At 37.1% G+C, this 16,573-nt stretch overlaps 2 protein-coding genes and 1 long non-coding RNA gene across 3 annotated transcripts in view; 1 reads left to right on the forward strand and 2 right to left on the reverse strand.

Annotated features, from left to right (window-relative positions):
• The window catches only part of LOC140922018 (muscle, skeletal receptor tyrosine-protein kinase-like), a 61,300-nt gene that overhangs the window by 18,849 nt on the left and 25,878 nt on the right, over positions 1-16,573 (reverse strand). The gene's annotated exons all lie outside the window — the stretch shown is intronic.
• Positions 4,560-5,894, forward strand: LOC140922031 (uncharacterized). Its single transcript, XR_012164056.1, has 4 exons — positions 4,560-4,627; positions 4,788-4,876; positions 5,422-5,536; positions 5,756-5,894. It is a non-coding gene; the product is annotated as an uncharacterized lncRNA (long non-coding RNA).
• LOC140921773 (toll-like receptor 6) lies at positions 13,739-15,581 on the reverse strand. The gene is made up of 4 exons (XM_073371775.1): positions 15,557-15,581; positions 15,171-15,206; positions 14,831-14,953; positions 13,739-14,257 (listed from the first exon to the last, which is right to left on the reverse strand). The coding sequence occupies exons 1-4, from the start codon at positions 15,579-15,581 to the stop codon at positions 13,791-13,793; spliced, it is 651 nt and encodes a 216-aa protein (XP_073227876.1). The 3' UTR covers positions 13,739-13,790.

A 16,573-nucleotide genomic window follows, 5' to 3' on the forward strand; every position in this document is an offset into this window, starting at 1 on the left:
TTCCTTTTGCTTGAGTGAGTGTGTCTTTGGTTTCTTGGTCGCCTTCATTGGCTGCACTGGGTTCCTTTCGTGCTTGAGTGAGTGTGTCTTCGGACTCTTCTTGTCCGTTTTTAGTATTCTGTTAGTTAGTTTCAGTTTAGTTTTTAGTTCCCTCCTTTTTTGGAGTGTTTATTGAGTGAGTGTGTTCTAGTTTTAGTCTTTTAGGCAGTGCCCGCGTCTTTTAACTTGTTCTTTTGTCCTGTATACGTTTGTCTTGTTTCTGTTTTGTCCTGTACTGTGTCTGTAGGGGCGGGGGTTCAATTCCCCCAGTCAGTTTCTGTGCTGGTGCACTGCCCCGTTTGATGTGTGATTGGTACTAGACCTTAAGTCTGGCGGCATTGCACTCACCCTACTGGGGGCCGGCCATTCACCTCAAATACAAAAAACATACATACATACATACTTTATTTGTCATGTAGGTCAGTAAAAAAGGCAGCTAAAGAGCTGATGTGGACCTACAAACTAAAAAGTATCTACAAAAAAGTAACTAATAATATTAACAAAACCAATGAATTATTTACAATGAGTAAAGAAAAATAAAAAAAATAAAAATAAAAAAATACCTAGCAATATAAACAACAGTTAATTGACTGTTGCCTTAATATATATAATTTACAATATCTTTATTTATTCCCTGTAACCCATTAAATGTTATTTTATCTAAAATGTCAGATTTTTCTTTAAGAGCAGATTTAAAAGAACCAATGTTGGGTTTGCTCTTTAAGTACATGGGTAAGTTATTCTATAGAATAGACGCACGATGAGAGAAGGAAGATCGAAGGAAGTCACTTTTAGGGCAACGCACGTATAGTTTCAGACTGTCCCTGAGATTTCTTAATGGAGAATGTTTAATAAAAAGAGAATTTATACCAGCCGGAGCCCTGTTATAAAATGCTTGATAAGATATGGTTGCAATCCTCTTTTTGTACATGTATGATAAAGACTTCCATTTTGTCGCTGCCAGGACCTCAGTGCTAAGAGTAGAATTCTTTATGTTAAAAATAAATCTCGCTGCTCCGATGTGAATGTCCTCCAGGGTCTGAAGAGATTTTGAAGATCCCCATAATGCAATTGAATACGACTAATACTTGGAATGATACCTTTGAAATAAATTGACTCAATCGTAGTTACTAAAACAAGGAATGACCTACAATGACCTACAATGACCTAAAATGATCTACAATGACCTACAATGATCTACAATGACCTACAATGAGCTACTATGACCGAACGTGTAATCCCTGTAATGAGCTAAAATGAAGATTTTAAAAAAAGACAAAAAAAAAAATCAGGGGACGTGTGTCGTAGTTACTAAAACAAGGAATAACCTACAATGACCTACAATGATCTACAATGATCTAAGATGAGCTACTACGAGCTGCAATGAGCTACTACGAGCTAAAATGAGTTAAAATAAGCCCTACAATGAGCTACAAAATGATAGACAATAATGTTTGTCGTGTGTCACGCTTGGACGTGACACTAGGCTTATAGTATTAAATTGCCAAGCACATTTTGAAAAGGCAAAACAAAAATTGTGCCTGATCTCAGGTAACTTGAGAAAGTTGAAAATAGATTATTGCAATCGCGTTTTTACCGGTATAGCACTATTATACCCTGTATTGACGGAAGTCATGCAGGCACTCCCTTAGTATGGGCCGCTGAGCAGGATATGGATTTTACTACTTAGCGTTACAAACAGAGCATCCTGTTGGACCGAAAGCCATTTAAAGGGTCTTATGATGTCTTATACAGGCCAGGGTACTTGAAAAAAAATGAACAATTTTTCTTTTGAACAGGGTCAGAATTTGAAGGCCTCCTTTGTTCATCTCTACCCTTACGCCCCTTGAAGATCCCCCCGGATTGACTGTTGGGGTGACTGTGTTTGTTCAATTTGTTTGAAAAAAAGACAAGACAAAATAAAACTAAAGCGAAAGGTTGCAAGGGATGGTTTGGACAAAAGTCACAGTATCATCATACATGTATTATTACACTGTAAATTTATCTCCTTTCTTGTGAAGACATTTCACCTGTGCCTGCTTCCACTGGCTTGGGAATTTGCATTCCAAAATACTTCTTTGAGCCAGTGGCATAAAGCAGTCCAAAAATACATCTCCAATAAGGCGCAGCGCTAGCCCCCTGCTTGAAATATCATCGGGTCCACTTGCCTTGCCAGGTTTCAAACACTTCAGAGAAGATTTCAGGAGATCCTTGTTGAGGGCTATGTTAGAGAGAGAAAGAACAGGGATTTCACTTGTACTGTTATTTCTTGCAGACTGACAAGGAGAGTTTATTAAAGAGTCTTGTATTGATTTCGAAAGAAATTTTCCAACATTGACAAAAAAGAAATTTAAAGCATTGGCCTTTGATGTGTCGTCTGGGTGAATAACTCCAGAATTATCTTTAATTGGACCGATGTTTGTAGTTGTTAGCTTTCCCTCAAAAGATCTTACGGTCTTCCAAAAATCTTTTGCAGAGGTCGTCTCGTCAAATTTTGATAGCCAGTAATTTGACTCTGCTGATGTAAGGAGATTACGGGGGGTGACAGCTCTAACAAGGGCTGTTTCGGGAGAAAAACAAACTTATTCCGGGAATCTGGAGGTTTTGCCGGGAATCGGGAAACCTGGGAAATTTTTCGGGAAATATGAGATATTTTCGGGACATTAAGCAAAGATTTGATATTACATGTTATCAAACAATATTTTATATACAGTGATATGCACCCAGTGTATGCGCTGTATTCTATGTATTTTGACACTTGAAAACAGCTGAACTCCCCATGATATGAAAAGACCAATCAGCAAAGTTTCCAACTAAAACAGCATGAAGTTCGAGTGCGATTGACCATGTGCAATCCCCAGCAGATTGACACAAGAACCGTACCGGTGCAAGGCACATACTATCAGTTCACACCAGATCCCATCATTCATTATTTCAGGGGTAATTTTACGCTGCACGTTAACGAGTTTTAAGAGCACATTCCACTGATTGCATACTGGAAAACTTGAAAGAAGTACGTAAGAAGTATGTAAGAAAAAAACGAAACTCATTTAACCTTGTTAAACACAAATGAGGCCATAAAAAGTAGTATGTCTATGAAGACTCTTTAATCATCCTGATCTCGTTGGGGTCCTTCCGATTTTGCTCGAAAATCCCGAATCCCGATCAATATGGGTTCGGGATAGGAAAATTTCAGATTTCGACAGTTGTTCTGAAATTTTCAAATGAATTCTTATGATACTCATACAATGACACCACACAGAGTATACTTAGCTGAAAGTGATATCCAGAGCAATTTCAAAAACCACACAACTTGTATAAAATAAAATTGACTACTTCTACTTCCACTCCAATAAAAAGGACAATTGATTTAGAGAACATTTGGACAGAATTTGTCCTCTCAGAACACTAGAAATGGCGTTTCAGAGCACCAAGATTTCAAAATTTTCTGGGGGAGCATGCCCCCAGACCCCCCTGGTGGTTGGCCCCTTCACTGCTCGCCTGATTCATCGGCGATTAAAAAAAACAAAAAAACACGATTTTATATACTTAAAAAGTTTGACAGTCTTTCTGTGTTAACATGATACCCTCTAAACGAAAAAATAACTAAGGTTAGGTAATTAACAAGTTACATAATTAACAAGGAGCTGCAAAAAATCTCTAATCAAAATTTTAATTTTAATTGTTAAAACAGTTTTGGGAAGTTAAACATTTATGGGGAATGCCACCGGAAAATTCGGGAGGGTCGACGAAATTTGCGGGAGGACATAAAGTTATTCATAGGACTGCCAAAACAGCCTTTGTTAGAGTTGTCACCCCCCGTGAGATTAGTGCAGTGATTTCTTGCCTTCTTATAATCTGTCCAGGCTTGTGAGCCCTTAGGTGTTTGTTGTGCTTTAAGAAGCAGTTTATAGCGTTTATTTAGCTCTTTACGTATGGATGAGTTCATCCAAGGTAGGCTTCCTCTTCTTATCTTTACTCGTCGAGCGTGAACATGAGATTTCATGATATCCTTGTATAAACACTCCCAAGCCCAAGTAGCATCGTCCAGATCGTCAAAGACATTGCAGATACTCCATGGGGCAGCAGCAAAGTCCGTTTTTAATGAGTCAAGATCTACTTTTTTGTAATCATAGACTGTTTTGAGCGTTGGTTTCTGACGTTTCCTTTTGAGATTTATGACTGCATAATTATTAAGTGGTGAGCTGAAATTCCCAAGTCACAAACACCCTGGTGAGAAATTTTTGAAATGTCAGAACAGATTATCAGATCAATTAGCGTTGCGGAGGAGTCAGTGATCCTTGTTGCTTTGTTGATAACATTCTTTAGGTTAAATTTATTCAAAAGTTGACGGAATTTCCAGATTGAAGAACCTGTGTCCTGAGCTTTTGGCAACAGATTAAAATTGAAGTCCCCTAGTAAAATTATATTAGTTAGTTTCATCCATATGCGATCCAAAGTAGAAGAAAATTGGTTTAAGAACGTAATATTATCAGGTGGGCGATACATAGAGGCAACTAGTCTTGCAGCTGTCATATTTTCTCTGCAATATTTGCAGCGTTTAAGATTCTCATGTTTGCTTGCAATGGTATGAAAGACTAAATTGTTTCTGGTCCTCAGTGCTCTTTCCCCCTTTGATTTCTCAGCTTAATGTACGCTGAACTTGAGTTTAAGCTTGTGTACTTTAAAGAGTCTGCACATGTACTTTAGGTGTAAACCTGGTACTGTATTACTTTTCCTCGTTTTAGAGCAAGCAACACAAAGGCAGCATCTTAGTGGATGGTGACGAACCAAAGAAATTGTCATTTGAACCTGAACCATGTAGTTCATCACAAGGGTATGTCAACTTTTTTGTATCCTTTAGCTACATGCAGCTTTGCAAATATTTCTGATCTTAATCTTCGAACTTTGAGTCTTGGTAACAGTGTTAGCCAGTTGTTTAAAAGGAGAGTGATACATGTAGCTTGGCAACTGTAATAGTCACTCATGAAAACTTTCTCAAGGAATTCCTAGATTATTGCTGAGCCATTACTGCTTGTGATAGCATGGACTACAGGCTCCTTGAGAAAAAAAACAAATATCAGGAGTTTTAAGCCTACAGTTACTTTTCTGAAATGACAATGTGACTGTCAAAAAAGCAACAGGGTTATTGAGAAATGGAGCAAGTTGGAATAGACAATTATTATTTATTACATCTCAAGGAACCTGAATAAACACTTTGCTGGAGACATCATGTTTGCTGTCAATTTCATGGTTACCTAAGGTCTCCAGTGACAAAAAGGGACTGCTGTTATTGTCATCATTTACACCATATTTTGTTGTCAATGAGGTTTATTTGACTGCATTACACTTAGTAGACTTATTACTTGACTATGCCCTTAGCTCTTCAAAGACACAGCCACAACCAGGAGGTAATCATAAAGAAGTAAATTTGTCTTGGAAGAAATTATGCACTGGAAAAAGCAAAGGGACAAATACCTCACTCGCTGGACCAAAGGTAACAACAGCACTTTATTTTAGACGACATAGTATGGAAGTGGTGAAGGAGTCATAGAACACCTTGCTTCCATCACTGTTTGTTTGATCTGTGAACAGTATTTCACTGTTACTTGCCATCTAAATCCTTGTCATCTCAGTCCCTGGTGTAAGTCTCTGATGATCTAATCCTGGACTGTGCTCTTGATTGAAAACTATTAAGTACTAACATCTTTTTCAGAAACATAATGCATGGATCTCATCGTCTTTTGGTGGCTTTGGTGAAACTTTAGTTTCACAAGGCAAGCCCAAGAAATCAAGGCAATTGCAAGGTAGCCTTTACTCCTTTTTTAATGCAGGTAAATGAATGGCATTCTCTTGTAGTCAGTCACGTCACCATTGTATGTTAGCTAAGTTGTTCCTAACAAGAGTTATCCCACTGTTACATTCACTCTTTCAATTGAGCAGGTTACAGCCAGCCTGTTCAGAGAAAGGTCAGAAAAGAGGAAGATCTTTGGTTGGACAAGTATAGGCCAAAATCAGAGGTACAATAAATTTAACCCTTATCACTCCTTATGATTTGTTACATACATGCATGTACATGTATAGGAAAAAGTCAGGGTTCGTACAGAGTCTTGAATTCTTAAAAAATTCTTGAAATGTGCCCAGCAATTTTCCAGACCTGGAAAAAGTCTGGAAAACAGAGATGAAGTGTTGAAAAATGGTAAAAAGTCTTGCCTGTTTTTTTTCTTGGAAAGCTACAACAGGTGCTTTATAAGTGAATTTTTTTTTGTTTGGTCAAATCTTATTCAATCTTACCTGTACATATGCAGCACATCATGAAAAAAGCTTTGTTCCTGCATTTTTTTAAGGTCTCTACTGATCGCCTACAAGTATTTGATAACTGTGAGTCTGGAAAATGAAACTATTGTTTCGGAAAAAGTCTGGGAAAAGTCTTGAATTTTTTATCCAAAAATCTGTACAAACCCTGAAAGTACAAGTCCCTTAAAACATTCAAATCTATATCTATGTCCCTGCTATAGGATATACTGATGACTCAATGTCAATAAAAATTGATATTCTTGTTGAACCACAACATCTAATAGTCAGTTGCTTGTGCAAGCATTTAACAAGAAAAATTAAACTTAAAAACGTTACTCGACATTTCAATTTATCACACATCATTATCAAGAGTGAGAAATGTTAAGATTCAAAGTGTTTTTAAGAGCTGAAGTTTGAATAAGGCACAAATACAATCGAATTTATTCAAACTTCAGCTCTTTAAACAAGTTTGAAACTCAACATTTCTCACTCTTGATATTAATGATGTGTGATGCATCGAGTCAAGTCATGTTTTTAGGTTTAATGTTTCTTGTTAAACCACAATGTCTATTTTAATTTCTTTCAGGCTGAACTTATTGTTCATAAGAAAAAGGTAGCTGAGGTGCATAGCTGGCTTCTTGGTCATTTGACATTTAAAAAGGTGAGTAGATAACAAAACGTTTCAACATAATAGGAATATAATTACTGTATACCAAAGAGCGCATCGCATTTTGCATCTGGCTAAGACCACGCGCGGTTCATATGATGCACGCGCACTTCGCGCATGACGAGATTATAAACTCGCTTTGCTTGCAGCCTTCGGCCACTCACTTCGCGAGAATTATATGAATATAGCGTAAAATTTTTAGAGATCTGAGTAAATGTCACATGGTTATAGTGCCACACCTCTTTAGGGTCTGAGTTGAAATTCTGCTGTTGCCGGCATTTTTTCGTGAAAATCTCTCGGCTACTTATAGTGGGTATTAGTGCCTTGCGTTGAACAGAGTTTCACCAAAATCGCAAAGACCCAAGGCAAGAAATTCAGCAGTTTCCAAATTTAGGTCATAATTTATGCGAAAATGATAAGCAAACTTTTCACGCTTATTATCTAATAAACTATGAGATTTATCCCTTAACTAACTACCCGGATTCTGAATTTCATGGTCATTGAAAAACTGTGACATTATCTTCTATAAGCCCAAACTTGAGTAAACATTAAAGATTTTTAGCGTTTTGACTGAGTTTGTGCTTTGGGAGTATTCTATTGTTTCTAGTTTGTCATGATACAGCATTCCTGTTCAGCACGCGAGCACGCGTGCAATGACCGCGCTTGGCTGACTTCCAAATGCTCACCGAGATATGATAATTTTGGTACTGTGAAACAGGCGATGGTGTGATACACAGAGGGTAAACAAGCGATTTTTAATCAATTCTTGTGCTTCTTGTGCCTTTGCAAAAAAATCAAGAAATGCTACACACTAAATATACTTGCCATTGAAAAAATATCAATTTTACCTAGGTTTAATGCAAGCCAATAATTAAACCAACTCATTACTTATTTTTTTATCTGGTAGTGAAAAATTAACTACACTTGTAAACACTGTCAGTTTTTTTGTGAATTTTGGTTTCGCTCCAGAATCTTTCTTGCTCATCTTGCTTAGAGGTAATGCTAAAATTGTTAGCAAAGCCCTTGTCCCTCCTGCAGTATACAAAGCGCTGAGGGTGTTCATGTCTAGACGTTATGTGATGGGAATCCCTTCTATTTTCACCATACCAAAATTATCATATCTCTGTGAGCTTTCGGAAGTCAGCCAAACGCGGTCATAGCACGCGTGCTGAACAAGAATGCTGTATCATGACAGACTAGAAACAAAGCAAAGCACAAACTCAGCCAAAACGTTAAAAATCAAGTTTGGGCTTACAGAAGATAATGTCATAGTTTTTCAATAACCATGAAATTCAGAATCCGGGTAGTAAGTTAATCAATTCTGGCCCTGAAAAAATTTGAAGGAAAAAAAATATAAATTTTTAAGAAAATGCTTTTTTTGTGAGAAGGACTCTTAAACGCTAACAAATGTCAACAAATAGCTAAAATATAACTGGTATATGTTTGCATTGCTCGAAATCGCACGCATTTACAAGGCCCTAAAGCTTTCTGCTGACTTGCAAAGACCCATCAGTTATAACGATCCCCAAAATAAAGGGATAAATCTCATAGTTTATCAGATATAATCGTGTAAACTTTGCTTATCATTTTCGCATAAATTATGACCTAAATTTGGAAACTGCGGAATTTCTCACCTTGACTCTTGGCGATTTTGGTGAAACTCTGTAAAACGCAAGGCACTATTAATAGAGACCTTTAGCATCAGGTAAACCGCAAACCGCGAACCGCTAACCGCAGTTACGCGTTTGCAGTTTCGCGTTGCGGAGATTTCAAACTTTAGCAAGGCGTTCAGTTCCGTTCAGTTCAGTTCACTTTTATTTAGCCAAAATAAAATACAATACAAGAATACATATATAAATTGTAAGGTTGCAAGGGAGCCCAGAAGAAACCAGAGGGCTTTATGAAGCCTGAGCTCCCCAGTCTAAAAGAAATAAGCAAAATAAAATGATATTCGCGGAGTGATACGTTAAAAATAGGAAGTTCCAAACAGAGACTGAGTTAAGTTATGAATTCAGTAACAAGATAGAAAAAAAAAATTAACTGTGGATTGGAACAGAATACTTTCCATTGTTAGTACAGCAGAAAGGAATATAAAATTGATTTGAACTACGCGTTCATTGTTTAGGGCCGCCATGTTGTTTTCATCAAGTCGAAGTGCATCACTTTAATCGCCCTAAAATCAGCAATAATTCATTGATTCGAGATCAGAAATCCAACAAACACATCGCAAACGGATACAAAAAGCTAGTTCATACCTTTAAACGCGAGGCTGTACAATTTTTTGTGGCAAAAAACCTTGCCGTAAATCACTTACCGCTGGAAGCCCTTTCTGCGGTTCAAACGTGAACTGCAAACTGCAAACGTGACCGCAAGGCCGTGGTCACGTGACATTTTGCGGTTTGCGGTTTGCGTTTCCCACGAAAAACCTGATGCTAAAGGTCCCCAATATTCGACTCAGACCCCAAAGGTGCGTGGCACTATAACCACGTGACATTTACTCCGATCGCTAAAAATTTTATGCTATGTTGTAGATTATTCTATATGTTATCCATGCTATATGTTAGACTTACGATCAAAGTAAAGGTGGGGATACCAGAGAGCATAAAAGCAGGATGGTACCCTCACAAAATAACTGGGTCGAGTCACCTTAATTATACTTCTTCAAGTGTTGTTGCTTTCTTCTTGACACAGTGGGAGAAAAGTGCAGTTATGTTTCCTATGCGACCTTGCATTTCATTTGCAGAATTGTAGAATTCAACAGAAATTACATGAAACACACAATAAGGAGTTCGCATAAGGAATTCGCTTATCTGTTATTCAATTCAACAGAAAATATGTGAAACTCACAAAATTTGGCATCCTAGTGAACAAAACTACTTCTTTGTTCACTTTAATTAGAGATAGCAAAATTTCCAGGGGGTGTGCGAAAATTTTGGAAATTCCGGAGGGGAAGGGGGTAACTTTCGGCGGCCAATTTTGGAAAATCCAGAGGAGGTGGGTCATACGGCAAATCCCTTCTGTGGGGGGTGGGGTATGGATATTTTCTGGAACCACACATTGCAATAGTCAATGCGGCTAGAAATAAAGGCATGTATCAGCGTTTCAGTACATTCTTTGCTAATATATTTCCTTATCCTCCTGATATTGTACAAATTAAATAATAGAATGCTGCAGAGCTTGTTTTCGTTATGTGATCACCCATTGATAGGTTAGAATCTAACCGCATACCCAGATTCCTCCTAACAGACTTTTTGATGACATTAAACAGTGCACTTGACTATAAAGAGAAGTGGGCCAAGACAGAACCCTTGAGGAACACCATACCGCAAGTCATAATAATAGAAAATAATAATATTTATTATTTGTATTGCGCCTTTTCTATTAAATATTCAAAAGCGCATCACAATAGTCATTAATTAAATTTTACAAATCTTTCTATCATAAATCTTAAAAATATTTACATTTAAATGAGTAAAAGATAATTACAAATATATATAGATATAGATATACTAAGATAACTGAAATGATTCCTTAAATGAAAATGTCTTAATTAAAGTCTTAACAGATTCTAAGTTCGTTGCTTTGCGTGCGGACCTTGGCAGCTTATTCCATAGGAAAGGAGCAGCTATCTGGAAAGCTCTGTCTCCCATTGTTTTCTTGGTTTTCGCACTTGGTCTTTCCAACAAACGACCATTGTCGTTGCGCCTCAAATTGTAGGCCGAAGGCTGTTGAATACTAATTAAATCTGAAAGGTACTTAGGTGATGATAGGCCATGCAAAATTTTAAAAGTTATCAAGAGTATCTTATAACGTATCCTGGAGCGCACTGGTAACCAATGTAATTCTGCGAGTAGAGGTGTTATATGACAGAACTTGGGCGCGTGATATATAAGTCTTGCACTTGCATTCATAACACGTTGCAATTTCCTAGTCTGATATTCTGGGATACCATATAAAAGGCTATTACAATAATCCAATCTACTACTGATAAAAACATGAACTAATTTCTCAGTTGATTCTCTGGATAATTATTTCCTAATATGACGTATATTGTGTAAATAAAAGAAAGCGCTGCTACAAGTCTTTGTAATGTGAGTTCCCATATCTAGATGCGTATCGAACCATGTGCCTAAATTGCGTGCAGAGGCTACAGGAGAGACTTCAGTCTGCCCAATCTTGATGCTTTGGAACTCAGTCTTGTCATCATTGAGCATCAGCTGATCCTCCCTCATCCATGCTCGGACATCGCAGATGCACTTCTGCATGGCTGATACAGATTTGACTTCACTGGAAGAGTTAGAGCGTTTAAATGACAAATACAACTGTGTATCGTCCGCATAAATATGAGCGGAGGACAGTGCCATTCAAACCCCGATTTATGAAAACTGGGTTAGCAAATATTTTGTAATTTCTCTCAACTTCATGCCCTATCTTAGCTTGTTTACTGTGTTGTTTGCTTATGTGGCATTTTCTGGGGGTTGTCTCGTGATTATGGGTTTGTGTAGAAGTGGCTGTAGACAGAATTTCGCAAATTCGAGTTCTTTCTTCTTTATCGACTCAGGAAAATTGGATCTAGGTCTAGTTTCAGCGGGTACTTGGCTTTGAACCATTGGCCGGTTTTTGCAGATATCCGGCAGAAGGTGATAATTTGTAGCGTGCGAATACAGCCGTTTCTTCTTACTCCTCTCCTCTAGGGACGTTTTGCCAGGAAGAACGTCTGCGCCTCAGCGACAGAAATTCCATACTGCTGACGTATATTAATTTTTTGCATAGCAAATACGGTAGTCATGGAGTTCCAAAAATAAATTTGCTTGACTTTATGTTTCTCCTGGTTGATTACGGTAAAGTTTTGTGTTCTACTGCGAACGAGCTCCAGCAAAACTCAGATGCCTTTTCGTAAGAAGAATATGTTCCCGGAAAGTTGTCTGTTTTGTAGTAGATTTATCACGTTTACCACACCGTTTACCTTTGTGGCCTTTTGACTTTTGCCTGTCATTCGTAAGCAATATGTAAAGAAATATAACTACTATGTCTACCAATCAGAGCTCCTGACCAGATTCCGGAAAGATTTTACGTCATCAGTATGGAATTTCCGTTGCTGAGGGGCAGACGTTCCACCTGGCGAAATGTCCCTAACGGCGAGGAGCGAGGAGAAATGGTTGTATTCATAGGCTAGATAATTTCTGTACTATGTTTCAATGTTTGTTGCATGTCTGTTACGTGCGAAAACCTGTCATTTACTTGTCCGAGGAAATAGTAGTGTTTTGCTAGCTGTTGAAGTTGTTATGTAAGCCTTACCAGGCACTTCTTGACTGCATTTCACTGAACTTAAAAAATCCTAGACTGAAATGACCCCGGTTTGAAACTTCACGGAATCAGATTACTGAATAAATGTTCTAAAATTTGCGTCATTTCTTAATTTGGTCTCAGTGAAATGCTACTAGGGACCACTAACTTACTACCTGGCGTCAGATAAAGACTTTTCATCGATCGGCCTTTGAATCATTTTTCATTGTTTTCAATTGACAAGTAGTAGAATGAGTTGATTTTTTTCCTAACCAGAAATCAAAAGTCAAAAATCTAGTTATAAGCTGTATTCTCTTTCTCTCAATTAATAATAATTAATTAATAATAATTTAAACATATTTATGCAGGATTGCTGCTTCAGTTTTAGGAAAAAAACTGCTATCAATGCAGGTCCTGTAAAAAATTAAAAAATATAAAAATAAAAATAAAAAAGATTTAAAATATAGATAAAAATCAAATTACAATATTACAAAATAGTTACACTAAACGAAAGATCGAACAGTTATAAATTCTAAGAATTATTAAAAATTATTAAATTATCTCTAGAAAACGTTTATAAAAGTTATGAAAAAGTCTTGTTTTGCTATTGTACAGAAATGAATATTGATCCGGCTAAACAAGATGTACCAAAAAATATGTATATGAGGTCCATCAGGAGCTCGGGGGTGGGGAATAGACCACCAAGAGGGGAAAAAAAATGCAAATCCGGGGGAAGAAGGTATGCCCAAGGGGGGTGGTAACAGGTCAAATTGAACCATGCATCAGACCATAGTTAATCAAAGTGGAATGGTTGGGAAACCCTTTGTTATATGTTTTTGTTAACTTTTTTGGACATGACCGTGCACAACGATTAATAGCATTCCTACCATTTTGAATTTACTGACCAATAGAAACATTTTTTAAAGAAAAATCAACGCTAAAAAAAGTAACACGACGTTTCGATGACTCGAGGTCATCATTACCAAATGCGAAGAAAATTAGCATGAATTGGTGATATATATACAGAAAAAAGAAAGTGTCAGGAATATGTAAAGTTAAATCGAGGCGTGAAAATGGAGCAAACTAACAATTAAATAAAAAGTTTCGCCCGGATGGAGTCCGCTTGAGTGTTCAATGTAGGTCTTTTGTTTCTGAATCATGATAAGCATTTCGAAGATCAAACTCTCAAGCTTCCCTCGGCATTTCTTGCGGACCTTAAAGTTTGTGCTAAGATTCATCCGTTTTAAGTTGTGTTTTTCCAAGAACTGCTCGCCAATAACGGAATGTTTGTGTTCCTCTACACGCTGATGGAGGTGGCGGCACGTGTAACCGATATAATTTACGTCGCACAAATCACATTTGAATTGCATTTATTAATTTATTCAGTTACAATTTGTGAACAAAAAACAAAGGCTTGTGCACTGTCATAAACTACACCACCGTTTGTTTTCAACTTTGACGTTTGCCGGCTTTCATAACCAGTCTCCCCTACTAACTATGGTCAGACGAACCTATTTTGTACAACACTCGGTTGAATGGGGTCTTTGAAACAATGGGTCAGTTGTTTCGCCAACAATTCCTTGTCATTTGACTTGAAATAATCGATATAGCTCCTCTGTTTAAGTGCTTTAGGGAGTTTCCCTCTATCGACATCATCGAGTCTAATGACAATCACACTATTGTCTCCTCTCTCGACTAATCGTCCTAAAGCCATATCCATTTCATGATGGCAATATTTGCTTCTAAAGAAATTTCGTGATACCACAGCAATGGTTTTCCTGCTCTTGTAAACACTGTCAGCCATATTTTCTCTAAAAGGCTTTCCAGGTACGAAATCTCTGTAGTGAACACAGCACTTCAAAGCTTTCTTTTCTTCAAGAATTGGAAGTAGTGTTGTCTTAACCCACTCCTCGTCTGCTGTGCTGTATATGATGAAAGCATCAAATTCGATTTTCGTATCTTTAATGTCTGTAATGAAATTGCAAATAACAAAAGACTTTTAAGAATAAAAAAAACATTTATTAATTTCTTGATTCTAGATCAGATTACTCAATTTAAATACAATAAAAATAAAATTTTAAAAAAGGCCATATAATACACGAAGCAATACCGGTGAGTACGGCAAACTAGTTGTACGACCTTACAGTAAATTGGTTTTTCCATAAAATACTCCGACAGGAAAATTTTCCACGCAATTATTTCTTGGGGAATGGTCTCGGTGGACGATAAAAGGAATACATTAGATGGCAAATGCTTCCCTATGGATACCAACTGCCATTCATAAACTGCCCAAACAGGTCAAAGTGGGGGCGGGAAAAGGTGATTGCACGTACAATGTTAACAGACGCCCTCTCCGGTATTGTTTTAGCGCCGGAGCAAGAGCTATGTACGTGTATTTCTTTTTTACAACCACGTGTTTTGGTTTATACTTAAAATCATTCATTTGTTTTCTCTTTTTTTTTGAAAACCTCGTTGATACTACTATATCATGGTCCAAAGGTCAAGTTAAAGGCTTTCCCTGTATATACACGTTACCCTAACCTGTGTAGTACGATCTCCCACGTTGGTGACGAAAGTACCAGTAACCGAACAGAGCCAAAAGAGGTAACACGAAAGCGGCGACTGCAACTGAAATGATGACAGCCTTGCTCGGCTTGTTGTCATCTGATAAGTTTAAATAAATTAATCAGTTAATTAAAGAATGAATAGATAAACCAATGATCTGAGCAGACGAATAGGAGACAATATGAATAGATGAAGATCTGAACGGATAGATGAACGGACGAAAAAGCACACGAGCGAACGATCAAAATGAATGAATGAATGAATGAATGCATGAATGAATGAATGGATAAAACAATATCTTTTCTATAATACTCACCTGTATATGGGGATTCTGTTCCTGCAACTACTGAATCTAAAATAATAAAGAGTGACGGTTATGCTGTGTCAAACATGACAAAAGCTCGACGTACAGTCGTACAATCATTTTAATTGTTTTCTTTTCGGTAGTAGTAAAGTGACCGAGCGTCCTTGTAAAGAAAAAAAAAACAGGATGGATTATTTACTACTTAAGTCAATTTCATACTACTCTTTACAAGAGAAATCATTGTTCAAGTTAGAGTCTGAAAACGATAGTTACTGTAGGTCTGTAATTACACTTAAAAAAACGGTTTAATTAAATTAACTCTTGGTTCAAGAAAATCGTATTGTTATTGTTATTGTTATTATTTTATTTATCTTTTTTATTGTCTTCAGTATATTTACATGTGATTGATGAAGCTGCATCCATATTATGTGGTCCTAATACAGACGAAAAAATTGCCAAACTTTTTCGATGAAAAGCCCCAAACTTTACGAGTCCTTAATGAATGTTTTCCTTGTTACTTTTGCTATCGGCTTCTCTTTGATGTGATTAATGTCCCATGTCCACAGGGAGCCCAAGCACATTATTTTACTGAACTATGTGTTTTTATTGATTTGTGGGGTCAAATAACTATCGAAAAATACTATTCTTCTCATAATCCACAAAAAAAATTAGCTGATCAGCAGCAGGTTCTTTGTCGTTTTATAAACTTTGAATCGTTATCTAACCTCACTCTTTTAGCTTCTATTCTGGTCACTGCCATAGAGAGAAGTGGAATTTCTGGATCTCAAAAATCTTTTTTGCAAGAGACAGTCAACGATGTCAACGATGGAAGAAAAGTGTGGGCTACCGTTTTGTTCCTGAGTGCAATCATGCAAAGGAAAGTCACACATGTCAATTTTTTTCTGCCATTTTTGCAGGACCACGGTTTGTTGACATAACGACTTCTCCTCTCTATTAAAAAACCAACCACAAATCACCAAAAAATCGCCCAGAGTGCTACATTTGTTATTCCAAATTTAGCATAGTATGGGAGTTAATTCGAGGAGGTTTTTGTTCCCTGGGCAGGAACCACACTGTACAAGGCAATTGCATATTACATGCATTAAGACGGAATCCATCAGGAAATTGAGTAATTTTAATTTTTAGTGGACAAAAACTTTGTACCAGAATGATTTAAACAATATTGCATTATTTTTTGCATTTTTCAAGGGCTATAAATGTAATTAGTTATCTGTAATAACGCCAAAGAAAATTTCGTATGAGAGCGCGAGAAAATAAATTAATGTCAAATTTCAGAAAATGGCGTCTTACATATGAAATTTTCAGAATTTTACCTGTGTTTTCATAATTTGAAGCTATTTGGCATCTATTTTCTCGGGCTCCCATGCGAAATAGTCTTAGGTGTTACTACATAT

This window comes from Porites lutea, chromosome 12, assembly GCF_958299795.1.
Source record: "Porites lutea chromosome 12, jaPorLute2.1, whole genome shotgun sequence".
In the NCBI taxonomy this organism is placed as follows: Eukaryota; Metazoa; Cnidaria; class Anthozoa; order Scleractinia; family Poritidae; genus Porites; species Porites lutea.

Coding starts and splice junctions, on each gene's coding strand:
- LOC140921773 (XM_073371775.1), bottom strand. CDS start 15,581: ATGGATGCAGCTTCATCAATCACAT. Junction 15,207..15,556: donor TGCAGCTTCATCAATCACAT/GTAAATATACTG, acceptor TTATTATTTTAG/ATTCAGTAGTTGCAGGAACA. Junction 14,258..14,830: donor TGGGAGATCGTACTACACAG/GTTAGGGTAACG, acceptor ATTTCATTACAG/ACATTAAAGATACGAAAATC.